At 35.1% G+C, this 27,440-nt stretch overlaps 1 protein-coding gene across 5 annotated transcripts in view; it reads left to right on the top strand.

The window, feature by feature from the left end:
- Window positions 1–27,440, top strand: part of MACROD2 (mono-ADP ribosylhydrolase 2) — a 1,216,811-nt gene that overhangs the window by 1,147,356 nt on the left and 42,015 nt on the right. For 3 of the 5 annotated variants that reach the window (XM_072409610.1, XM_072409608.1, XM_072409606.1), the window contains 6 exons: window positions 1,030–1,074; window positions 1,653–1,691; window positions 2,435–2,473; window positions 3,103–3,135; window positions 5,171–5,212; window positions 6,009–6,053. In XM_072409610.1, the coding sequence (XP_072265711.1) occupies window positions 1,030–1,074; window positions 1,653–1,691; window positions 2,435–2,473; window positions 3,103–3,135; window positions 5,171–5,212; window positions 6,009–6,053 (243 nt within the window). The remainder of the gene's footprint in view (window positions 1–1,029; window positions 1,075–1,652; window positions 1,692–2,434; window positions 2,474–3,102; window positions 3,136–5,170; window positions 5,213–6,008; window positions 6,054–27,440) is intronic. The other 2 variants (XM_072409609.1, XM_072409607.1) reach the window with 2 other exon arrangements.

Below are 27,440 nucleotides of genomic sequence, written 5' to 3'. Positions count from 1 at the left end.
CACTGAGTTGGCCGTTTCATAATGGAAATGATTTATGAGCTATACACTTAGCAGGATGAATTATCACCTTGCACGGCATAATTCACTTGATTGTTCACTTGGCAAAGAATACTCGATCACTCTTCTTAGCAGTAAGCTTGATATCTTTTGTCTGGATGTTTGTTGAAGTTGTAGATACCCAAAGATTTTCTGGTTGTCTGGTATTAATATTATTATTATACAGTATTTATATAGCGCCAACATATTACTCAATGCTGTACTTTAAATAGGGGTTGCAAATGACAGAAACAGACAGTGACACAAGAGAAGAGGACCCTGCCCAGAAGAGCTTACAATCTAAGAGATGGGGGAAGTAGCACACAATAGGAGGGGTTTTTATGGATACCAGTGAGGGGAGCGCATTTTTATATGTGTACTTTAAATGCAGTATTTACCTGGAGAAACTTTCAATCTAATATCCCAACTTAAAATGGACCATTTTAAGTCAAAATCAAATGGGTGTCAGGTAATCTATCAACATTGAGAACATTCGTGATTACAAACGGGACACTTTTCAATACAAAGTATGTAACCAAAATAAAATCCCCTGACCCAATGTCCATGCCTCACTTAGAATTATTATGCAAAAAAAGATTGGGTAAACTCTCACTGGTTTCACCTCTAACTTTTCCTTTGGACCTAATTTACAAAGGTACCCAATGGAAAGTAGGACTAAAAAACAAGATAGGTGAGGAATAAATAGTTACAGAGGGATTTGGTCCTCAAAGAGGTACAGTCCCTTTAAATGAGGAACAGTTGGAAGTTATATCTCTGTTTATAACTGGACCTTTAAATGACATTGTAAACTGAAGGAGGCCCACAAAAACATTGGTAATGTATCGTATATGTATGTTCTTGATTAGCAAAACACATGTAGGTCATTTATTTCTGTTAACTACGGTGCAAAATTTCCTACAAATTGCTGCTGAAACAATATTTTATCAAGCACAGACTTTACTTATAAAAGTAATTTCTACTGTTTTTGTCCAGTAGATGACTCAGATGACATGGACAAGGAAACTGGTCATGAATCCGGTGAGTATTCAATTACAGTGAATATTAAGGATCTATTCACACGTGTGTTTTGTAGCAAGCTAAAATGCCTTTGCAATGCATGGCAACATGTCTGCTCTTTACAGTACATTGCAGTCCAACACATTTTGATTGGCATCCCCTATGTAAAATCAAATGCAGAAGGCCCTGCAACATGATACAAATTGTATACCACACATTGTGGTGTGTTGCATTGGTTAAAATGGGTCATGCCTGCCTTTCCATCACTATATTTGCAATTTTTTCACAATAGATTAATGCACTGAACGACGTAGGTGTAAATGAGCCGCTGATCTTTTATTTGGGTACTTTGTATAAAGTCAAAGGATTGTAAGCTCTGCTGGTATATCTGTCAATAACAACTCATAAGGATAGGAAAAAGCCTAAAAAACGCAGAGGGAATAAACACTTTAAATTTTTTCTTCATTTTAATCAAAATTTTTAGGAAAGGATAGACATAGAAAAATCATCTTTAATGTAACGTAATATCTGTAGACATTTTGGAGTATTTTATTGATGGCTTCATTTTAAGAGTTTTACTTTTTTATGTACGTTAACAGATGATGCAAGTGAAATGAAAAAGCCCGGCCATGAATCAGGTGATTATGAAATTGCATTAAATGTTTTATGTAGTTTCAGACTTTGGACCTGTATTTATATTACCACCACACTTTATTCATGTCACTGTGCAGGTCCATTAGTGGACTCACAAAAGAGTTGTCAAGATCCACCGTTATATATGCTCACTAAGAAGACACAGAGATAGAATTTAATGTACTGTAATGCAATCCAGGTTTTAGGTTTACACAGAATACATGTTGAGGTTTTTCTACACGGTCAAAACATGAATCACATTTTTAAGCCCTGACTTTTTGGGTGGCTTCAATGATTAGGAAGTCTAGGGCTAAATAATTATGTTGCAAAACATAGAAGACATGTGGTACATACCAAATCTCAAGCAATCAGGCTGTGGTTACAGAGCAACATTTAATTAATGTGCCGAATGCTCTCTTTCCCAGACTCTTTTACTCATACATGTGGGTGTATGCATATGATCTGTTGTTCTTGAGCTCAGGAGGGAGGGACAGAAGTTAATAAATGGACCACTTTATTTTTTAAAAAGTTTAAAGTGATGATAAAACCCTTTCTGTGTTTGTAGATCCCACAAGAGGCCTAATGCAAACATTAATAGTATCATTTTCCCTGGAATATCAAATAGTGGAAATGTACATATATTAGATTTTATTTGACAGTAACACAACATTTAGTGATGTAAAGACACTATGAATATTTTGAAGTATGTTATTTTAAAAATCTAAGTTCTTTTTACTTATGTTAATAGATATCTCGGATGAGATGGCAGGACTCGGCCAAGAACAAGGTGAGTACAGAATGATGCACGTTTGGAGCTTTATGTTGGGTTTTAAGAGTTTATGTTTTGCTTTTGTTCCTGCATATAAGTAAATGTAAATGCATGGCCAATCACATGTCACACATCCATGTATACTTGTCTTGTAAACTTACCTATCCTAAATTGGTTTATAAAGGACTGTGTTGGTAACTACCTAAACTTTTTAGAACCCAGAGAGGGTCTTCTCCTATACAACCCAGAGATTCTCAATGGGGTTAAGGTATAGATTGTGGTGGCCAATCCATGTGTGAAAATTATGTTTTGTGCCCTGAACCATTCTTTCACAATTTGAGCTGGATTATTTCTGGCATTGTCATCTTGGAATATGCCTGTACCATCAGGAAAAAAACAATAATGAAAATATTAGTCATTCAGTGTATTAAAGTAGTCAGCTGTTCAGTTTTTGTCTTTTTTCCAGTTTTTGGGCATCTAATGCTTCTGAATCTAGACCCGACCAACTCGAACAACACCATGTTACAACACTGCCCCCCCCCCCCCCCCAAGCTTTGAGTCCTTTTTTTGGCCAGGCAATTTACTTTTTTTATCATCTACTGTATTCTTGTAACTGTCATATTTTCTGTTTTCTTCTATTTCAACAGAAGGTAGCATGAGAGGAACTGTTCTAGAATCAGGTAAATTTGCTTTACATTTTTTACATGTATTATCAAGGTCATATATAATATATTATTACCACATGTGTATACTTGACTGTTTCTTATTCTCATGGTTCAAGGTACTTGCAAAACTTTTATAATATAAAATAATAATAATTTATAACATCTTTTTAACTAGCATCTGAATCGAATTTTTATCTGTCTGCATTTTGGTATTTCAGTGTTAGATGACAAACTTTATAGCTTCCCTGTAGTTTCCTCTGTATATGCGTGATCTGTTTATTATTCCTCTAATTTAATCCGTTCTATTGGTAACTAGCTGTCAACACAAGTCTCCTTCATCCAGAATCTGATGCATAGTATGTTTGTAGTTTGCAAATCTTGCCCATGATGTCTGTTTGAGACTATGTTTATATACTCTTAATTATTGGTTTTATCTTTTTGTAAAACACTTTCAGCTCTTGGGTTGGAGAGTTGAGTATCCTATAGCCATACGCTATAAATAATTTTTGATTTATTAGACAAAAACATTAAAAATATTAAAAATCAATTCCATTTATGATCATGTTTACAATCATAATGTGGTTAAATTTTCATTTGAAAGTTGATTGGATAAGACTTTATGTTACAATTAGTATTTTAATTTGATATAATGGTCGAATCGATTGTAATTTAAATCAGTTATCAAAAAAGTAGATGGTACATCAAATAACTGTAGTTGGCCACAAGGATCAGTTTATATTGATCATAGTTACAATCAAAGTATTGGTAAAAAAAGAAAATATAAAGATTAACATGCATTGTGTAAGCTTACCATAATTATTTCTTTTCTAGCAAAAATAGTAAGTTATTATGTTTTTCATAAAGCTTAATACATTCCTTGCACTGATCACATGTATACCGATGACTTCATAGGTAAATGGTGTCCTAAGACCCCTCACTAAGTTGGTTGAAATATTTCCTCCTATAAAACATGAAGGCTCGCTTCACAACTTGTTATCTTGTGTTCTTTATTGCATTGGACAGGTGCGTTGACATTTATTGACGTGTGCTGCCCTTTCCATCAATAGCATTTTAACATATTACAAATTAATAAAACAGACACACAGATGTCAATGCATCACAGCAATGTAAACCAGCAACATAAAAAATTGGAAAACCTTTGTGATGTGTTTAAGTTGTGAACGGGCTCTTAACATAACACTAAACCCCCCTCTCTCCTTCGCTGGTACCGACAAGACCTTTTCCAGGTTTGGGAACTTTAGCCATCTCGATTGGTTTGGCTGGAGTGATATCACTACTGTGCATGTACATGGGAGTTCATTCATTCCTGGAACACATGTAATCTAGGATTGTACACGGAGCAGGACATGTCTATTTCACAAAAATATTGTAAAAAGGCTCAATAGGTTGTCAAAAATGTCTATTCTCCAACAATATGATTTTCAGGTTTCGTTCCACAGAGCAAAACAACATAGCTACACAAACTTGCCTCCCCTTCTCCAGCTCTCAATTGGGCTACCAGGGACATGGGAGTGTTAGCCTTGATGTACACCTTACATAGAGCTCAGAACTCTCTGTCCTCCCAATATGTGACCCATACAGCCATTTGGCAAACACTGATGTTGTCACATGGAAAGTAACATGGAGGAAGTAACATGCAATAAAATCTAGATATATTGGGTATCCCAGCAGCCAAACCAAAAGGTGAAGGAGCAAAGGAAAGCTGAGCATGTGCTGGCGAGATGCCTTTAAAGTGAGCCCATTTAATTGCCCATTCAGAGCAAAGCACAGGTTCACTTTAGGAATTATTATGTGTTTGTTAGTGTGTATTTGAACAAACTATAAAGTTTATAGGCAGATTGTATTAGTCCCCTCTGCACTTTCTAACAGCAACAGTCAAGGAGACAGACTTTTATGGCAAAGCAGTGTGTCAGCTGTATCTCTGTTAGATGATCATTGTCTAATGTTAGCGACTTTATTTTACAGATCGCAGTATTAATCAGTTGTTGTTTGCTATTAAAAGTCAGTTCTTACTGTTTATGTGTTTTAGCAGAGGGCTCAGGGGACATGGAGAAACCTCATCAGCATTCAGGTAATGGACTTAATATTTGTTCAGTTATTTTCTGCTGCTGTATACACTCTTTGCTGATATTTATTTATATTGAATAAAAAATGATGTGCCTAGCTTTTTTATGTTTAGTTTTGGATATAATTAGGAAGGATCAGAACCTCTATTAGGATTTTAGTGCTGTCTACGTCCACATTAAAATGTTTTCTTTAACTTTTTTTTTTTTTCGACCACACAAAGAAAGAGAATTAGTGCTCTAAGATGGGGTAGAACTTCCAAATGGAAAGGCAGATTATTTTTTTTATTGAAGAAGAGAACCCCCATCAGAATTGTTGTACGTCTGTACTGTAGAAGGACTTTTGCAACAATTGGGTTTTGAGTCCAATACTGTAGTAAACATTTTAGTTTACCCCATGATTTTAGAAGATGTCCATTATAATAAACCCACAATTGTTTCAAATTGATGGCAATGACACATGCCCTGATGTATGCCTATGAAATGCAGTTGTATGTATATTCCACTTAAGGATGAAAAACAATTATCTGATTTCATATGTTACCCTATAAAGTGCTTCCCATTCATTATTATCCCAAAACACGTGCTTGCTGATTTTAAAAATCAATAGTGCCACCTAAATGTAATTATATAACCATAAATTATAAACACACCTCAGATTGTAGAAAGTTTCCTGCCATTTGCATTTTCTTGCTACTATGCAGTAGTGAGATCTGTTAGCCATAAGGCAGCTGAGATGTTATTAAATAGGCTTGACAATGGTTTCTTTATCTTACTGATCATATCCCACTTGTATTGTAACAGAAGTCCCAGATGGAGGTCCAATTAAAGATGATGGTGGAGAACAAGGTGAGTAATATAAAATACAAATGTGTTATATGTTGCCTTGGGATATGTAGGTGTTGAGGAACTAATGGCTCAGTTTCATGGTCAAATAATACTAGAAAATAATTATAAGATACTATAAATACTATTATGGCAATTTGAAGGTAACATTACCTGTTAGAATCTCCATACACCTATAGAAAAACAGCTAAATAACTGGATAAGGTAAAGTGGAACTAAACCGAAATTTTTTTTAAAAATCACACTTACCTTTAATCCTGCAGATCCCTCGATCATGCTTGATCTTACCTCTATCAGCTCCTGCAAAGTTCTGGAATCCGTCTTCATTTCGGAACGGAGAAAACGCCGGCAGCTGCTTCTTCAGTCTTCTTTTTTCTGAATATGTCATCCGATCTTGCACTGCGCAGGTGCAAGTTCGGGTGACGTTGCCAACTATAAAGGAAAAAAAAAGAGTGCCGATCTCCCTGAGCATGTGTGAGATCCACATCTCTTTCCCCTTAGTGATGGAAAATGCCCCCAATCACAGGAATATGCGCAGGAGCAGCCAGAAACCGCCCAGAATGTGTGATGTAGCTATCCTAGGACTCTCTGTGCACCCATTCTGTCTTGACAGACAGAATCAAAACAGAAAAAGAAGGTGCTTCACCCTTTTTTTTATTTATTTTTTTTTTTTTAATGGTGTGTTGCATTAAAAAAAAAAGAATATTTTACCTTTAAATAAAAGGGTTGTTTAACCTTTTATGTAAGGTAAAAACTTCGAGTTTAGGTCCGCTTTAACACGCTTATAATATGTCAGTATATGTTTTGTAATATAACTTCCGTCATCCTTCGCGTCTTCTCTCTTCCTCCCTCCGGCGTTCTCTGCACTCGATGAGTCCATGCTGCGTACGGACGTCCCGTTCGGGGCGGGGTGGGAAAATCAATACAAAATAACTGTATTGAATGCAATGCAATGGATTTATATGTGTAAAAGCAGGTCTGTGTCTTTCATGAACATTTGTTTTACAGTATAAAATATTAGTATGAGTAAAATATTTATTTATTTTTAATTTAAAAATAAAAAAAAATATGTATTATTTTATTTCTACTTTATTTAATTTATTATTTTGGCTGTACATGGCTGTAATAAGTTGACTGAATCAATATGACAGCCACGGTTTTAAATTAAGATTTCTCTTTGAATGTTGGTAACATTGGGCCGGATTTATCAAAGCTCTCCAAGACTGGAGAAGATAGACTATCATGGGAGAACCTGTGTGATCCTAAATTTGATCTGGTTCAGGATTGAAAACATTTACCAACTAATAGCAAAATACCAACTATGGGGTATAGAGTGGGCCATCCTTCCATTGGCTGGTGGTTGTTTGAAGCAGTTTCTGACTTTTTTAACATACCAAAATAATATAATAAAATGTGAATGTAATCTTACCCATGTATGTGTTAAATTTAGTACACAGGCTTCGAGTTTAATGGTCACCTGATCACAAGAGATCAATCTGTGTAATATCTGGTAGGGGTACATGTAGGAATTGCCACAGGAATGTAAACTACTCTTGGTTTGTTACTGTTTGAATATTAGTGGGGTTTCTTTGAAGTACTAAGGGTGCAGGAAAAATATTTAAGCAATAAACACTTATTCTTTACATGACTATACTGTTAGACTTTATACTTAGATTTTTGCAACAGGTGCACTTTACACTTGATGACTGGATTGCTCTGGTTTATTGAAAGTGTAAATCTGTGTTCTTTATGACTGTAATTTGTTATTTAAATGAATATCTCTGACTAAAATGGACTGCTAATCAGTTATGCAAATGATACTTGACTTTCAACACTTTTAGATCAGATTTTCTAAAATTTGAGTACTATCGCATTTTCGCACCAATGGCTCTCAAAAATCGCATCTTTCTCCTTCAAATCTCTTGTTAACTAGAAAAAAAAGGGTCTTTATTGTTGTTACCTGTTAAAATTATTTGTTCAAAACTTGCTCCAAGACTGAATAAAACATTTGAAAGTCATCTTGAACATTCAGAAAGCCTAAATCAAAAGCCAACCCAATATGCTGATATTAAAAAAAAATAATTTGACCCCAAATTTGGCCAACTAACAAAAGGTTTATTATCTCTCACACTTATGTGATATAAACCCAGCGAATTGTATAAAGAGTTTGATGCCTTGACCTTTACATAGATTTAAATATTATGCACATTCATATTGTATAAATTGAAGCCATCGTCATGGGGGGTAGGGGGGGGTCTGGCTATAGGTATATATAAATACATAAATAGTCTGCTAAAATATATTTACCAGTATGCATGGAAATAAGGAGAAACTGAAAAAAAAAACATTGTAGTAGGAAGATAGAAGAGTGACCTTAATGTTGAATAAAATAATATTTATGAGCAATTCGATGCAGGCTGTTTCCACAATCTCTGCCTCAATGCATGCAATCCTTACCAGCACAATCATTTGCTGCCAATAACCCAGTCTTGTATGGAAGATACTGGGATGAGGGGGGAGAAGGTTTATTATAGGGTTGTATAACAGCTGATATTCATCTGTATGTGTACATATTCATACAACTTGTATGTTTATGTATTCCATAGTCCAGCTTTTTTTTTCCAAAATGTTTTTCTTGTATTGTATGAGATTTATACACAATACAAATATGCATATATTATATTAGCGCAATATGATGAACTGTAATATTGTTTATTACTAGAAAGAATATATCTTAGCAGTTTTAGTAACCATAACATTTGCAGATCTTTCTAGAGAATAAGGCAGTATATGAATGTTTTTAGCAATTAGTTTTTTTTTTTAGAAAATTAGCACGGGCCATTTGTACTGGAAATCAATTCTATGAGTAGATATTTATTTAATCAGTTGTCTTTAAACATAACCATTTGGGCTCAAAGGAGGTAATTAGGTAAATATTGAGAACTCAATCAATCTTTAAGATGTAAAGCAACATTATAACAATTCAAGAATGGAGATTCAGATTATTATTACAAACTCTTCATTTTATGAACAGCTAACTACCATATGGTCAATGAACAAAAATCTGCTACAGTTGTCCCCCAAAAACCTGGATGTTCCCCAGTTGGACACCAATATATTGCCTCCTGCACAGTACAGAGAGGCAAAACTCTCTCAGTCACAAGTCAGAGACACCTTTCTGCATATGTCATTTGTAAGAGAAATGGTAAGAAAAGAGGAGGACATTGTGTCAGACAATGCATGCCAACAATGGCACTGTTTGGACCAGCCTTCATTAACCTTTTAACCATGGGAGAAGCCTTTAATTAGGGCATCTTTACAGATCACTGGTGCTATTTAAACTGACCTGCAAGGCACAAACTTCTCATTGCTCAAGGAACCCCTAGCAACCTCTGGAGGAACTCTGGTTGAGAAACACTGGTTTAGACTGTTTGATAGTAGTGCTTTAATGAAAGTAGGAGTGTGATTGAAACTGCTTATGGAGAGAATGATAAACATTGCACAACATTCACCTATTTGGGAGATGGAAATGTTCACTTTAAGGTAATTCATAACCCGAAAGTCTCCTTGCTGATTTATTTGCAGTGCACACAGTTTCTTGGACATCAATATTATTTCCCTTTTTGAATTATGATGTCCTCTATCCTCTCACTAAAATATTATTTAGCAAACATAGAATTTGCCAGTTGCGGGGACAATGCTGCTGTTAGCTTACCCTGTTATCAGATCTGACAAATGAAAATCTCTAATAATATTCCAGCTAAATAATGTATCAATATTGATTGATAAGTTCCCTGTAATGCAAACACAGCTGAGGCTAAGCATTCTTTTTTTTTTAGACCACAGGCATGTGTACTAGCTGCCAATTTGCTAATTACAGTATCAGCAGTCATTTCAAAGTTTACTTCCCTGATTGTTTTACATCGTAAACTTGGCCTATCTAATACTGAGATTGTTAAGCACAGGTTTGTGGTCCAGAGATGGTTTAAAGACTTATTGGGCCTGTTTTATATTTCAATATTTTTATTAAAGTTTCAAACAGAAAAACAATTCAAATAAAACGGATTCATAGCAGACACATAATATATGTACATTCATCAGAACATAAAACACTGTCAGCACTGCCCAACCATAAGTATGCATCCCCACTATTTATGCGTCATATATATTGCGTAGTAATAGACAGCACAGATGGTTCAGCAATGGAAAAAGATAATAATAAAAATCTTCGGTATGACAGTACAGTAACCATACTCGTGTCCTCAACATATAATATTGGGCCTGTTTTAATAAAGCTCTCCAGGACTGATTGATTTTAGGAAATCCATTCCAGGTTTTCTGGATCACCCAGCCTAACTTATAAAAATGTATCATCTCCAGCCTTTAGTAACTTTATTAAATCAGGGCCATTGTTTCTGTATTTTTTTATCAGGCCAAGCATAGCTCAGTTTATCAATAATCTAGTACAGTGTTTTTCAACTTTTTTGAGCCACGGCACATTTTTTTACATTGAAAAAATCCTGCGGCACACCACAAATCAAAAATGTTACAAAATGACACTCTGTAGCTAATTCTTTTGTCTCTAAGAATGAACAAGAAAACTGTTACCTACTGCCACCCACTGACATGGAAGAGTATTACATTACTCTGCCAGTCACTACAGCACAGACACTCGACAATGGTAATTGGATAATTTCCCACGGTACACCTAAAGATCCCTCATGGCACACTAGTGTGCCGCGGCACAGTGGTTGAAAATCACTGATCTAATATTATCGTTTGTTTGTTTTTTAATTCCTGGGGTATCTCATAAATTCTTTTTATAAAATGTGTCCTATAATATTTTTTCAGTTTTGTACTACTTGGCGCAACTTCTCTAACATAAAGAAGAATCCAACTGTTCTTTTTGATCTGGTAAATTGCAAATCTGTGATATCAGACCATTTATAAAGCTGATGTCTTCATGTAGCTTTTAATGTATCCTGTGACCAGAATTTACTCATAGAAATAAGTAAAAGAGCTTCAAAATACGCCATACCTTTTTAGCTGCTGTTGATATTAAGTTTTCCAGGCTCCGTAAAGATCACTAAGGCTCTAAAACTGGGTTTCAGTTGGTTATTAACAGTTTAGAAACACCTACTAACTGTTTACATTAGAATGTCCCCGTTCCCATTGCAAGAGTAAATCGCTTTATTTGCCATAAAGATAATAAATAATACAACTGATCCCCTGAAGATTCAACTCTTCGCTGCCTAACCAACACTCTGACATCAACCCATACTGTGCAGGATCGGCAGTCCTGCATTGTACTGTGGACCCGTCCACCATACAGTTTAGAATATTGGACAGTGGTGTGATGAGGGACTGTTCCTGGCAATCAAGGAATAATGAAGGAATATTATCTAATTCAGCAAACCATAGGGCAGTGTTTCTTGCATTTTTGACATGGGGGAACCCTTGAAATAACTTTCAGGTCTTCAGGGAACCCCTATAATTACTATAAACACAGCTCAAAGTGCATTAGTGTGGTGGTCAGTGGGAAGAATGCCTCTTACACTGTTGGCCATTGGGAAGAATGTCACCCTTACAGATAGCCAAAAAGATCATTGGTGTCAGTTAAACTGACCTGAGAGTCACAAACTGCTCAAAGCCCAACCTCTAGAGGAACCCCAGGGTTCCACGAAACCCCGCTTGAGAAACCCTGGCCTAGAAGAATGCGATGGAGCTTGGACCTAGTACAAGAGTCAATGTTTTTTTCTGCTGAACTGAAAGCTGCATTATAAGCAAAGTTAAAGGTGAGAATGAACAAAATACTAAAGAAATTCCCACTGCAGGCTCAATTCTAAACATGTTCCTGTGCCATTGTTCTTGTGACCTCAGCTGTTAACACTTCAGTGTAGGTGCTCTTTAAATATTTGTCCAGTGCAATTATTATTATCATAAAAGATACCTATAATGTATAAATGCCTTGCAGAGTGCCAGTGCATAATCACGCCCTAATTATGTACTGTACAGCTCAAGATTGTATTAGCATTTGCTTTATTAGACAAATTATTCTTTCTCAATTGTCACCGAAGAGAGTTAATTAACTGTGAATTTATGGAAACATTGATTTAAAGGTCATTGAAATTTCTGGTTAGGAAAATTAAGATTTTTTTTTGTTGAATATTTAAATAAAATATATCCATTAGTAGAAGGACCTGCTGTTCCACTGTCATGTCCCTGCAAATGCCATCCTAAGGGTTTTGCAACTCTGTTGGCAAAGATAACAAAGGAGCTATTGTGACTGTACTGTACTGTGAAGGGACACAAGTAACATTTTCATAAATATGTTTTTTATTGGCTCTATTTATAAAACAAAGAAAACAAAGAATCATTCCTTCAAACATTCCCTAGTGGGGATCTTCCAGGTCCATGTGTTTCAATAGGAGTAATTGATTCCCACCAGGGAATGTTAGATTCCTTGTTTTATAAATAGAGCTCTATAAAACATTTTCAATCACAAAGCCAGGAAGTTAATGTTGATACAACATTTTAGCTTCAGTAAATTTCTAAGCATTTTTTATCCTCAGAGACCTAATCTAAATATCTACATTTATAAATCTTACATTTAGTGCCTTTGAAATTCAATTCCAGTTTTGTTAAGTAGAAAACAATCTTGTCAGGAACACATTTGCATTGCAAGAATATTAGAAAGTTGTGTTGAATATTTTTACACACAATAAAACTGTATATACACTATCAGTATTATTGCTGAAAAACTGAAATTGTTATGACAATATGATCAGTACCAATATTGTAACAAAAAAGATGCAATCTTTGCATTTCAAGCAAGTTTAGTATGTTGTAAAGTATCTCAACAAAATGTAAATGTAAATGAGAGGACGTCAAACTCTCCTTAGGCTTCCGGGGATAGCAGCCAGCCAATCAAGGGAAGCCAAGAGTAATTCTGGGAAGTCCTGTATACATGGTTGCAAGGAAAACAAATCTGAATTTTTTTGGTTTCAGCGATCATAACTAGTTTAAATGAAGATAAAATTCTTATAGTATATTATATTCTAATAGTGTAATAATATAAATTACAGAATGGCATGTTTATCAAATACATTACATAATTTTAGCAGGACTTGATATTTCTTTTTAGGTATTGTCCTTTATTTATCCCATCCCTGACCATTCATTCTGGCATACGTTAGGAAAAGTTGGAAAATGTGTTGGTAATAGGAGTATCAGCATTTTTCTTTGCCTTGTGGTTTCCAAAAGTAATATTTGAGGTCACTTAACAAGTTATAATTATATAATTATAACTAATTATATTCCAAATTACCTGTACCAGTCCAGATTGCTTCCTATACATGACATTTTGGAAATCTGATTATTACTATGCAGTGCCCCATGACAGCAGAGCAAGCCGCCTTTTAAAGATAATTTTATATATTCATTGAAACCTGAAGGTTCACCCATTATTCCTGATTTATTAAAGCTCTCCAAAGCTGGAGAGGATACACTTTCATTAGTGAAGCTGGGTGATCCAGCAAACCTGGATTTGATCTAGTCCAGGATTGAAAACATTTGCTAATGAATAGCAAATTACTTTTAACACATCCCTCCCTGGTTTGCTGGATCACCCAGCTTCACTGATGAAAGTGTATCCTTTCCAGCCTTGGGGAGCTTTCATAAATCCGCTCCAATGTATGGTAATACGAGTTCCTTATAGCATACTGCTGCACATCACACGGATCATCTCACAGAGACAGTGTGAAGTAGGAGTATACTTACTGAAGCCTGTGTGGTGTAGCATCCATCTTCCCCCTCCAACCTTCTTTCTCTCTGTGCTTCCTGCATAGCATTTCACACTTGATTTTTCAAGACAGGTTTGATTAAAGGTTGCAACTAATAGTCTAATAGCTCAATTTCTAAAACAAGGGAATCAGCTATTCCCTCAAACATTCTCTGGCGGGAATCTTCCAGGTCTTTGTGTTTCAATGGCAGTACCCAATTTGCACCAGGAAATGTAAGAGTCCCTGTTTTATAAATAGAGCTTGAAAACTTACATATTTTATATCAACTTTTCCATATGTGAAAGGCACCAAGCAGGTGTCCCAGAATCACAAGGTACATTCTAAGACTAAAGTAAATCAAGTGAACTAGAACAGAGATCTGCCCAAAGTGTAAAATAATGAGGGGCTTTTTTTTTGGGAAAAAAGCAGGTATGGGGTAGATAAAAGTAGCTTTCATGAATTTGATTGAAATGCTATGCCCCCTAAAATATCATTAGGAATTCCTTATCATTAACAATAATGCATTTTGCATAAACTCTTCCAATTTTGGCCAACATTTCATGGAAAGTTTGCTCAGTCATAACTGCAATTTAACATGAATGTAGTAAATATTTAAAAGACTGTACTGCTAAACACTATTTTCTGGTACTGTGTTTTTAGGATTAGTAAAGTGTAATAAAAGTCTTGTATTATTTTCTCAATAGTAATTTATTTCAGATGTTATTGCACTAATGACTGCACAGCTTACTTTATTAGTTGTTCCTTGATAGCAAAGAAGTGTTAATAAACCCATTCATCAAAGCTAAACATTCAACTAAATCTCTAATCTACATAATGAAGGATGAATTCTGGTAGTTCTATGTTCCTGGGTTCCTTTCTGATCTTGGTAGACATGTGGCTTTGGTTTATAATTTACACAAGTGATACAGATTTCCCATACCGGTAATACAAGATCTCCTTTTTAAAATCTTTTCAGTATCCACTGGAACAATGTAAATCCTTGTTCATCTGATTTAGTGTTTATAAGACTGGGAAGCTACTGTGTTTGTGTGCAATTAAATGTAAAATGCTCATGGGTGTATCATTATTAACCCTTAAAGGGAGTAAACCTTTACTAAGGGAATATGGAACTTGAAATTACTCACTTTCCATATAAAAGGTCTATTTTGGTTTTATTGGTAAATCAGTAGTTGAGATCACTGATCCAAACCAAGTTTGTAGGTCAGGAGTTGACATCTCACCATCTTTCCTGATCTGCATCGTTGTTCCAGCAATTTAGTCCTCCTATCCCAGTGTTGTTGTGTCTTCATTTGGCTTGTGAAGGCACTGTGGGGTGTACTTTTGCCCGCTTTCCTTCTGCACACGTCAGATCTTGCTCATGCACTGGTCTGTTTTCTACTTTTTACAATTCAATCCAATTTTTATTGGAAAAAAAAACTATACAAGGGCTTTAAAGAAGAAGAAGAAGAAGATAAAAGGAAGGAGCAAATAGAAAAAACAGAAGCACAGAAGGAGCAAATAGAAAAAACAAATAGAATGTCCTGAAGTCAATGTGATTAGAATATCCACTGCTGCAGAAGAGGGATCTAAAATGTAATAAATGTTCAAATGTCAGGGATGTCCTAAGTTCTCATGTACATGTATTGTAGTTTAGCTGGAAAATAAAGCTCTCCAAGGCTCAGTGAACCTGAGTGATCCAGCAAACCTAATATGGATTTTCTAAAAATCATTTGCAGTTTGTTAGCAAATGTTTTCAATCCCTGACCAGATTCCTTACAGGTTTGCTGGATCACCCAGCTTCACTGATGAAAATGTATCTTCTCCAGCCTTGAAGAGCTTTAATAAATCAGGCCCATTGTCTGCACCAGATAAAAATGCAATTGACCAAGAATACAATTGCCCAAATGAAAGTGCTTAAGCTGCGTACACACGTGCAATAATTATCATTGGAAACGACCAACGACCGTTTGTCTAATAATCATTAACAAACGAGGATTGTCTCTGGAAACGAACAACCGTCCTAGTAGATCTGATTGGGCGACGATTGTTCGCAATCTATTATGTGTACGGTCGTTCAGTGATCACGAATGGTTCTGCAGTACACTTTCAAAATAAGCGTGCATAATTATTAGTTGTTCGTTTTACTGGACGTGTGTACCTAGCTTTTGTGTCTAATCACCAAACACCACGGGATGCAAAGTGAGTCACATGCTCCTTATACCGCAGGGTATCTATGTTTACTTATGGCAGTCAAGTGTAGCAATATAGAAGAGGGAATGAGAAGATAATTGTGTGCTTTTGGGACAGAAAGTAGTTAAGTGAACCTTTCTATTGGCTATGCATGCCAGGCAAAACATGCACCCACTTCCTGGCCACATTCATAACACTCCAAAGCCCAGTTACAATGCTAGATAGTACAAAGAATACATTGCTGCACAGGGGTAAAATGCTTTATTTTTTATTTTATTTGTGCTGTACCAATACCTGAGTGGTAGTTTTTTTGTAAAGACAAGACTATTGGAATGATAAGCTCACCTGATGGGGGTTTACTAAGGATGAGGAGTGTAATGCCTTCAGGCAGTATAATCCAGTTATCCAGTCAGATGAGAAAAGAACTCTACTTTCTCTATTCTGGATGCATAAACAAAGAAGAAATATGCATACGTTACTGGCGTGAAAAAGGCTGGAAAATCTTTGAACTCAGCAACAGATGTGGCTGATTAGACACCATTACAATATGGCATGCATCTGGAAAAAGCACTTGTGAAACTATTCTTTAATATCAAACCATGTTAGTACACAACAGACTTCATCTAAGGCAGAGGATTTATCAGGATACACATTTCAAGACAGAAAGCCTTAGTCTTAATTAGAAAAATAAATATTCTTCATAAAATTACATTTGCAAAATTAAAAGTTAGCAAACAGTGTATATACGTCAAAAGGTAATTACAACAAAGAAAAAAAATGACAAACAGAAAAAAAACCCATACTGATAGGAGTAGTCTACCTGTTATTCTTCTAAATAACAAGTAGCTTTTTTTTTATAAAAGACAAGAGGATAATATAAAAATCACAATGTACGAACAAGAAACATTTCTAATATTGTCCTAAATATTCTCCCTACAGGTCCTGTGATACCTGAAATGTTTTAAAGAATTCCACTTATACACACTAAAAGGGTAATAATATTGTCACACATAAAATACTATTAACCAATGAAAAAACAAAGGTGTTACTAATAAATTATACAAACTACTAATAAATGATTTCTATATAGCAAGATAATAGCTAATTTGCAAAATGAGTAAAATAAGTTTAAGAAGTACAGATTTAAAAGTTTTTTTTCAATGAATAAACAATTTACACTATGAAAGTGTTAGAAAAACCCAAACCCTAAAATTCCAATTTTGTAAACAGCTTAGGTCTGGGAGGATGATTTGTTCTGTGAATATAAGGGTAAAGACATAGGGAGCGCTATTTTTTTTTATTTTGTACATAAGACATTTTACATTGTCTTATTGTTGTAATTGTTTGTAATATTTTAAATGAAACTTGGGCCCATGTGTGCACAAATCTGACTTCTCAACACAATTTTTTTAACAAAAAAACTGCAATCAAATAAAGGCAGAGTATTGATTTTGTTGCTAATTGTGAAGCTTTCATGTTTGATTATGTACAGTAATTGTTTTGTCAATATTTGTTTAACTTTCCTAATAGTTTCTTACCCCACTCCCCCTCTTAGCTTTGCTTTGTAATTCTAGTTTGCATTTATTTAAACAGCCAATGGCTGCCTAACCAAGTCACAGGGAAAGATTGCTTATATTGCTTTTGTTCCTATATTCCTGCTCCTTTTATATGGGATATCCATGGTTGGGGGAGGGGGGAGGGGGCACGAAAAGCCTGTGCTATAATAATAGTTCCTTTCTCTGAGAAAGCAAGGAAAAGGAAAATAAAACTCTGAATCAATACAAATGGTTGAGTATTGTTATAGGAGAGGATAGTGTTAATAATAGCTAAAAGTGCATCTATAGCCAAAACTTGGTTTGGATAGAGTAGGGAAGGTCTAAAGTTTGCTGTATTTGTACTATTGTGTATATTCCCCCAATAAATACCAGATGTACCAGAGTCCTTTGAGGAATACCCCATGTAGACAGTTTCCATGGAAGAGGTGCCCTCATAGGAAAATGTCCTCCTATCTCTTGTTTCAAGGACGGCTAGAAGGTTTCAGATTTCCCCTTCAGAGGTTTATAGGGGTTCCTTTGAGTCATGAAAACCAAAGTTAATTGATCTTTTTGCTATCTGTAGGAGTGCTGTTCTTCCTAGTGGTCAGCCATGTAAGAGGCATTCTTCCCACTTTCCACTATTCCAATGTACTGTGAGCTATTTTCAAGGGATCCCCATGTTAAAAAGTTGAGGAAACACTGCAATAGAGGATTATTCTCCCTACTGGGGACACATCCAAAAAATCTTATGAAAGAGTATAGTCCTTTACCAACATATCTAAAATAAAATGAATTAAAAGTTTTAGTTTAGAGATACAATTTATTGTTCCTTTTGTCCTTTTAAGTTTTAAAACTGCTGGCAAAAACATACGATTATTTTGCCTCAACATCTCAGACATCGCCTGCCCAGCAGATCGCCTCCTGTGCTGTTGACAAATTGCTTACAGAAGTAACTGCAAAGCTGTGGTTGCACTTTTTTACTTGGTGGCAAAGCTGACACATTTTACATTATCCAACCTGAAAAAATATATAATGATGTCTGAGACTCACACTTCTCACCCTGTGCATCTGCCAGAATGCTTAACAGAAGACAAATTGTGGCAACAATTTTTGTTACTTGACAGCAGAGTAACAGTATTTTTTTCATTTTTATTTGAAGAAAAAATTGTAACAATGTCTGAGACTTGTAATTACCCAAGTAGCCACTTTTTATTACTTGCCTACTGTTTACATAAAAGCTTGCAGTACCATAAGTACATGTTAAAAGTTTTTTTTTAAAATATCTCTAAATCCTAATCAGCTTTCATTGAGTTTACACAAGGTGAACCTTTCACAAAGGTCCTTGTTCCTGTTATAGGGTGACAACACCTTGTCCCTGTTTCCCAGTTGTGCTTGCTAAGATCTTGTCACACAAGTTTCCTTTTGATCTTACAAGTCTCACAAATGTAATAGCTATGGTTCACTGTTGTCACCATTAGGAAACCTACCTATGTACCATGCATCCATCTCATCTAGGCAGGAAATAAATACTAACATTTTCCAGATGGAATTTCTGCAGGTTTGTTGAGACCAAAAAAAAGGAAAAAAATGTGCAATCACCTAAATTCCAACTCAGTTGACAGGTTAGCCATAAGCATTTATCTGCAAAAAATTGGGCATGAAAAAAAAAAAAAAGAAAAACAGAAAAAGTACTTGCAAAATTTGGTTTTGAAGGTGTAGTTTACAGTAGTAGTGTACAAAATGTGACTTTGGTGTGGCTTCAATTTGCTATATTGAAAGTTATCTTCTCTATTTCTTCAACTACTAGGCCCAATTGTTTTTTCAACTTGCTGTTGTATATACACTAATTTTATTCCCCAGTACTTACATGTTGTGTTGTGTTTTGTGTTGTCTGCTTTTTCTATTTGATATATACTGATATACTATATACAATATTTACTACCTATAAAATTTCACAAAGTTTTATTTTTTTTTTATATAGTTTTCTATTTTTTGGACTTGTTGTACAATTTTATTGAGCAACTTGCAAGCCAGGTACAACTTATTACAACACTATTTATCTATCTATCTATCTATCTATCTATCTATCTATCTATCTATCTATCTATCTTTATTCATCAAATATAAGAGCCTTCTTGTCTAATTGTTGTTCTTAAGAAAAAACCTTTCTGTATCAATTTTTATTGTACCATACTGCGTGAACAAACAAGGTGTATATTTATCCCGACAGTGCTTATAATCATAGTTATTACATTATAATACGTGAAGTCTGTTTAGGTAAAGCTCTATGGTATGTCTGCTTAGCTAGATGCAGACATTTCTCTCTTTTTTGTTTTCTTTTGTTTTTGTAAATGGCCAAAATACTATGTGAGACAGTGTTTTAAACTGTTTTCAAGCTTAAAGCCCATTTCAACTTCCACTTATTTACATTTTTTTAAACTAAGCTTTAAAACTTCCTTTTTTATCCACCTAAGGTTTAAAAATGGAAATTGATGGTATACCACCACAGTGTAAGCCTCTTGCTATCCATGTTCTGACATGACTTTATCACTGGAGTCTTCTGGGGTTGGAAATACTCTGCCGCTAGTCGCCCAATGGTAAGGGTCTGCATCAAGCAAGTAGTGGAGACCTGTAGAAGAAATTTCATCATCTGCAGTTCAGAAAATGGAAGGTTGGGGAGGTTGTTTCATTATGGATCCAGCTAAGGGGCTTTTAAAATAAACCTAGTTAGAGGAAGTAGGGAGGTAGTGGTATGGGGGAAGGCTAAAGAGCTCTGGGCTTGCAATAAATCATTCCAATGTCCTAGCCACCTAATGACTGTTGGAGTGAGTTATGGGTTTAATTTACACAATCTAATGGCCAAGCAAACTTCAGTTTTGTTTGTCTCATCGCTGTCTTATTTGTATCTGTTCTTATTCTTTGTTTATACTCATCCTTCTTTTTATGTACCCAAAAAATAATCTTTTGTCAATCATGACAAGCAACAGTGTTAACCAGACACACTATAAATACTAAATGACTGATCCCTGGTGCTGCAGTGATACCAAAGGGTACCTGTGCCATTTTTACAGAAATAAATGACATATGTCTGTTTCTGACCCTTTTATTATCTTTGAGTTCATCATCTTTCCTTATATTGCTCCAATAAACATTGACAATATGGCAACTTACAGTAAAGGGGCTTGCACTGAACAACCCCTTTTATTGGTCATTGTAACCCTGCTGACCACAGATGAAAGATCGGGGAGGAAATTATGGATCTTGAAGGGCATGTTATGATAGGCAGCTAGCACTGCTTGCAAAAAGTTAACAATAGGTTGAATGGGTCAGTTTGAGCTAATGACCGAATGGGTCAATCTTTATTTGACAGGTGGTAGGTGGTGGCAGTGTGCCACCTTTTTTCTTTTTTAGACACGCTACTTACTAACAAAATGCCTAAAAAAGCTTAGTGGTTGCTGTCTGTGCCACTCCCAGGCACCTCCCTGGAAAGCAGTAAAATGCTGCTATTATGAACTTCCTTTTAAAGTTCGTCTTCTGAATTATCAGAGAAATAGCAGTCAAACCCACTGCAGAATCAAACTCAAACCTTATCCCTCATAGCAACCTTTTATTAGCAATCAGCTGGGTTTTATAGGGCTTTGTAATCAAGCTCTTTGTTTATACTGAACACTTCCCGAGTCTTCTAAAAGCAAAACAGCAAGTCTATATTTGCATACATTCTGATATGTTTATTGTCACTTTTTTTACAGTTTTTTTAATCTGCTTGTTTTCATTTTTATTGCCTTTCCTTTATTTTTAATGTATGCTTCATATTGTATATCTGAGAGATTTCAACTAGCAATTGTTAAAATGGTATTTACAACTCATTAACTTCTTCTGCATTTAACAAAATAAAGTATTTAAAGTTTTGATGTTTATCAGATTTAATTCTGATACATATTTACATTAACATTGTGAATATTTTTTACTATTATTTGCAACACTGACCTATTCTTTACACATAACATCAATATAACACCAACAGAATACTAGTAGCATTTTTTATCTTTTTGTTATACACACTTTTCCAATTACCTGTTTTATTGCTATCTATCAAGCACTTATTTAGTTTATTAACTAATAGCCATGGTGTTTGCAGTTGCAATATAATTTAGAACTTACACTTTTAATAATTTTTAATTAATCACAATTTATGTATACTAATATTGTTTTATTGTATTTATGTATTTTATAGTGTGTCATTAAATGATATCTTGATGCATATTTATGTCTATCTATAACTGTTTATTACTGCTAGAGGAAAGACGTCTTTTGTTCCTTAGTAACTTTATTTATAGGCATGGTTTCTTGCCTAGTAAAGAAATGTTAACATTTGTCAATTATATTTAGTAGTAATACTGTATATTTTCATTCTCATGCATGGTTGTCGAGAACCCAGTAAACAACATCTTTTCAGCCCGCTATGGCTATCATGTTTAGCTTGATTTTGATACTTCTTCCAAATTTTTTTTTTTAATATTTATGTTTATTACCATAGTTTTGGAGAAAAATTATTTTCCATGATTTAAATGCTTAATAGAGGGCTGCTTGGGCTACCATTTCCTATTTGTTTGTTTCTGATTTCTATTATTGCTATTTGATTTTTTTATATTGTAGTTATTTTGTCTAAATTTTGTTGTCTACATTTAGCTAAAGATTTTCGGTCTTATTGCCTGATCTGCCAGGTTTCTGGATAATCCTCTGTCTCTGTTTTTAAAGTGGAATGGAATTTACAAAATAAGAATGATCGCTACATTTTAATGAAGCTCTAGAATTGTAAATTTTTGGCTCAACAGTTACTTATAAAAGTTACAACAGCTTAACAGTTACAATAAAAATATTTGTCTGGAATTCCTACTAACACAAAAAGCAAACTTTCTGGTATGTGTCCCATATTTGTATATCTGCTGTATGCAATCTAAGGTGTTGCTGCCTCTGACCGGTAGTTTTAACATCTGGAGTAAAACTTGGCGATTTCACTGCTTTTGATGCACAGAATAAAGGCCCTACCTGTACCAAAGAAGCTCCCCCTAAACAGAGACATGGTGCAGAGAAAGTTCTTTGTCTTCAGTCTTTTTTGAGGTAAGGGGGGCACAACTTACTGACAGCATGTTACCCCTCTTTTTGGTTCCCCTTTGCACATACATAAACATAAACTCCTAGGTAAGCTAAGTCCTTGTATCAATTATTTTGTAAAGACCATTGTATCTCTACATTCAGTTAACCTCCTAAATCTATGTGTACTCAAAATAATTAAAAGCATCACATGGACTAATGGACTAATGCTATATATTTGATTTTATAATTTGGTGTGTTCTTAAATTTTTAATCTTTCCAGGACCCATACTATGGTCCTGATTTAATAAAGCTCTCCAATACTGGAGAGGATACACTTTTATCAGTAAATGTGGGTGATCAAAAAAACCTGGAATGGATCTGGTGTAAGATTGAAAACATTTCTAAAGCTACGTACACACTTCCAATTATTATCGTCGGAAAACGAACGACGAACGTTCCTGCACGATATACACGAACGATCGTATAGCACCGATCCTGCACATAGAGGTAACGACACGATCGTTCGTAGATATTGTACACACAATAGATACGATCGTTTAAGCGATAGAGGAACTATGTGCACGACAGGAAAGTGAACGGACGTTCGTTCATCACGCATGCTCTGAACATGGATGATCAACGAACGACCGTACACACGAACGATGTTCAACGATCGTCGTCCAATCCGATCCGCTGGTCCGGTCGTTCGTTTCCAGCGACTTTCCTCGTTCGTCGGCGTCGTTGGTTACTTTTTTACGAACGATTTTTTGCCCAATCGATCGTTCGTCGTTCGATTGGAACGATAAAAATTGGAAGTGTGTACGCACCTTAACAAATAGCAAATTACTTTAAAGAAAAACATTTAAAGTTTGTTGAATAACCAAAGTTCACTGATGAAAGTGTATCTTCTTTAGTCTTGGAGAGTTTTAATAAATCAGGCCCTATCTGTCAAAGCTCACTATTTACCCTATAGTTTATGCATTGATTTGTTAGTCCTGCTGACATAATTGGCTTGATTTATTTAAGTTCTCCAAGACTACACAAGATAGACTTCATGAGAGAAACTGGGTGAACCAGCAAACAAGCAATGGATCTGATCCATGATTGAAAATGTTGCCAACTAATTGCAAATGATTTTTATTAAATCCTTAAATCCAAGTTTGTTGCATCACCCAGGTTCTCCCATAATATTCTATCTTCTCCAGTCTTCGGGAGCTTTAATTATTCAGGCCCATGGTCTTTTACCCCCATAAATATTTACCATGAAGTATCATGGTGGCTCTGTACTGTCCAGTGAGAAGGATTTGCAAAATTTTAGTTTTAGTTGATAAAGATATATCCCAGAAGATTATAGTGAGAACCAAAAAGCCCCCAACCAAACCCTTGCATAGTACAGTACAACTTTCTTATAACAAGAAGGTATTCACATGTATTATATTTCTAATTTTAGCATAGATAATAGAGCCATGTCATATATTTGCATTCCATTGGTTACTGTACATCTAGAACCAAATACAGCATTAATGAATACAGGATTTTTAGGCTTGGAAGTCATTCCTAGTATTGTGTATACAAACACTGTATGGCTTCTATGGTTTTAGGCTAAACAGCTGTATGTAATTTGTAATAAATGGCTTTGTGATATTTGTCAGTATATGTGCTATACACCAGCAGTTCTGGATGTTATCCAGGGGGTTTAAAGGAATAATTTGCATGATTCTACCCAGTATCCTGAAATCAGTTTTACTTTAAAATATCGTCTCATCAACCACATCTATTGCTGAGTGTCACATTGTTATTTTCCACTCCAAATCTATTTAGTGTTTTCAGATCTGCTTTCTATTTAAATGTTTTAAGCATTTCTGAAAGTTGACTTATATACATTCAGCAAATGTTATAATTCTCTATTGTAAGTTTGTAATTAGTATTGTCATCAGTCTGTTGAAACCATGTTTATGATGAAATCCATCTTCTCCCTGTCCTCCCCTATTACCTTTTTTTGTTTTAATTCATGTCAAAGAAATGCCCAAAACTTTTCCAGGTTTACTTTAATCTTCCTTTACATGTTTCTCTGCCCATTATGACCTTGTCCGGAGTATTTTCTCAGTAATGTAGGTAAACAATCCTCTTTTTTATGCCAGCGCCTATAGATTTTCTTTTTATTAGGTTGGACTGGTTAAAAGCGGCACTGGGGGTTTACAGACTTCAAAGCTAAAGTAGAAACCGCTTTGCATTTTCCATCTTTATATGAGGTGACAGCAGCTGTCAGGTTTTAAAAAAACAGGTAAGGTCATGGTAACTAAATACGGTAATGAATAATATGGCTTTAACTATAATGAGAAAGTTATGTAAATTTGGCTTCTCAGAGATGAAAGCTTGCAGTGTATGCGTGCAAGTATATTAATGTTTATAGGATTACACATGGCAGGTATCCTGGTAAATGCTCGTTATTGACAAAACAACATTAAGACATTATTAAATGTTTCTGCATTATTTCAAATCTTTATCAAGATCAGAGTGTCAAACAAACATGTTTTCTATTTGATTTAGTTTTGTATCCAATTAAACACATCTGATATGTTGAAGTGTAAAAAACCTGTAATACCTGTCATATGAATATTTCAGAAGAGCAGGCTTTTAGATAAACCGCTCTTTATCCATCATTCACATGAGCTATCCAGTAATTGTAGAGCCATTCACTCCACTTCATTACCCCATACATAGGACGATTGTAGACAAAATCAGATCCTGGGCTAATGTAAAAGGCACAGCACTGCAGCCTCCCGCACGACTTCTATTCTGTCATTTGGGGCCTTGGAGAAGGTGGGAATACTGAGTTTTTCCTATCCTAAAACCGGCTTTGCACATGTGAAACAGCAGTTGGGAACACCATATTTCCTCTTTTTATCTTTGAAGCATTGTATTACTTCCTCTATTCTTTTTCTTTTTAATGTTGGTCATAAATATTGCACTGGCTCTCATCTTTTACTAGCACCATTTTATTTTGTGGTGCTTTACAATAGGGTAAATCCTATAAAAATGAGAGGCTGACACCAGAGTGAGTTGAAGATGCTGGAGGAAATCAGTAATTCTGAGATTTATAGACAACAAAAATAAATCAAATGCTTAAAGTGGAATTAAGCCCTGGGAATTCTCACCTGTCCCCGTTCCGTGATGGGGGCCACCATCTTCTTGCTTGTTTTTTTCTCCATCCTTATCTTTGGCCATCTTGATTGGCCAGGCTTGAATGATGTAACTGTTCATTCAATCCCAGCACCCACAGGAGAAATAAGCACTGCTGAGTAATCCCGGAAACAAATGCTAAACTGCGCATGTCAATCTCAACAAATTTTTAGAGGTGGGTGGTGATCAAACATGTAAGAATGCTTTTTGCTGAAAGGATATCATATGTCCCTTTTTGATATAAGATCCTGCCTGATGCAATTTTTTTCAAGTGAAACTATAGTGGAACTGTAGAAAATTCTGTGATATTCATTTAGCAATTAGATCTGCTTTGTTAATAAAAACATAACACACCTGTGGGAGTTTTGGATGACCAGACCAGTTCTGTGTTTTTTCTACAGTCAGTGAATTCATTTTTTTTATTCGGTGCCTCTGTATGTCTGTAACCATATAAAGGACTGCCTATCACTTATTAGTTTGAATAAGATATGTGTGTCTTTTGTGGTTCTCATTGAATTTGACTATTTGATATCCCAGGTAAATACTACTTCAAAATATCTAAGCCCTAAAAAACAATATTCTTCTAAAGCTGACCATAGATATTAAAAAGGTGGTCCAGGAATCACAAGAAATCACAAATAATCTAACATTACAGCTTTCCAGTTTTGTCAAGAGCAGTCTAATGCCGCATGCTAGTGCTTGTAAATGTGACAATTGCCATTTACCCCAAATAAAGTAGTTTTAAAAAAGTGTGATAGATTTTACTTGCCACATACAGAAAATATTCCAGATTCTGGCTCATTTCCCACACAATGATTACTGCATTATACATTTTGTCCAACACTCGGTGATCAATGTTGTTAAACTATAAATGACAATCACATAGGTGTATTTATAAACTAAACTTTTCAATGGCTAAAGCCGCACTATTTTACAATCTTACTTATAACAGCAGATTAAAAAAAAACACTTTGAGATATGCGCCTGAAGCTTTGGCTTTGAGGACATGAAAAGCCTTTTGATATATTGCGTTTTAACAGCCCCTTAGCATATATATCAGTTGCCATTCAGACAATTCAAAGAGTCCGGCAGATCACAGCAGAAGGCCTTTTTGAAGAAAACACACAGAAAAAAGTATTGTGAGGGAAAAAATATATATATATTTGTATTTAAGGCCAGATTACTCCCTTTCCTGCCTTTATCTGTCAGTTTGTGAAGGACAGCTAAAATGAACCTTTTTGTTTATCTAAAGTGAAATTTCATTTAAAAGCTTCCCCCACCCAAGGCTACACAGCTGTATTGTGACAAATACACAATTTAATTTTTTTACATTTACCAGCAAAAATTGTGGCTTTAGACTATCATTGGCTGAAAAGGAAAAAAAGAAGCTTAAACAGCTAATGGTGAAATTTGTACATGTGTTATCCAAATAAATGTAATGGATAACCATTTGCATAGACTGCTACTTTAGATAACAACATTTTTCTTCTAAAAGCATTTGTTTTTATCATGAGTGCTACACAGATTATCCATTGAGTATTTTGTTCCATTACCTTCTGCCCCCACGTTTGCATAAAACAACTTGTCTGATTTGCATATTCATG

This window comes from Pyxicephalus adspersus, chromosome 4, assembly GCF_032062135.1.
Source record: "Pyxicephalus adspersus chromosome 4, UCB_Pads_2.0, whole genome shotgun sequence".
Classification (NCBI taxonomy): Eukaryota; Metazoa; Chordata; class Amphibia; order Anura; family Pyxicephalidae; genus Pyxicephalus; species Pyxicephalus adspersus.
This window is presented reverse-complemented; position numbering and strand designations above follow the sequence as displayed.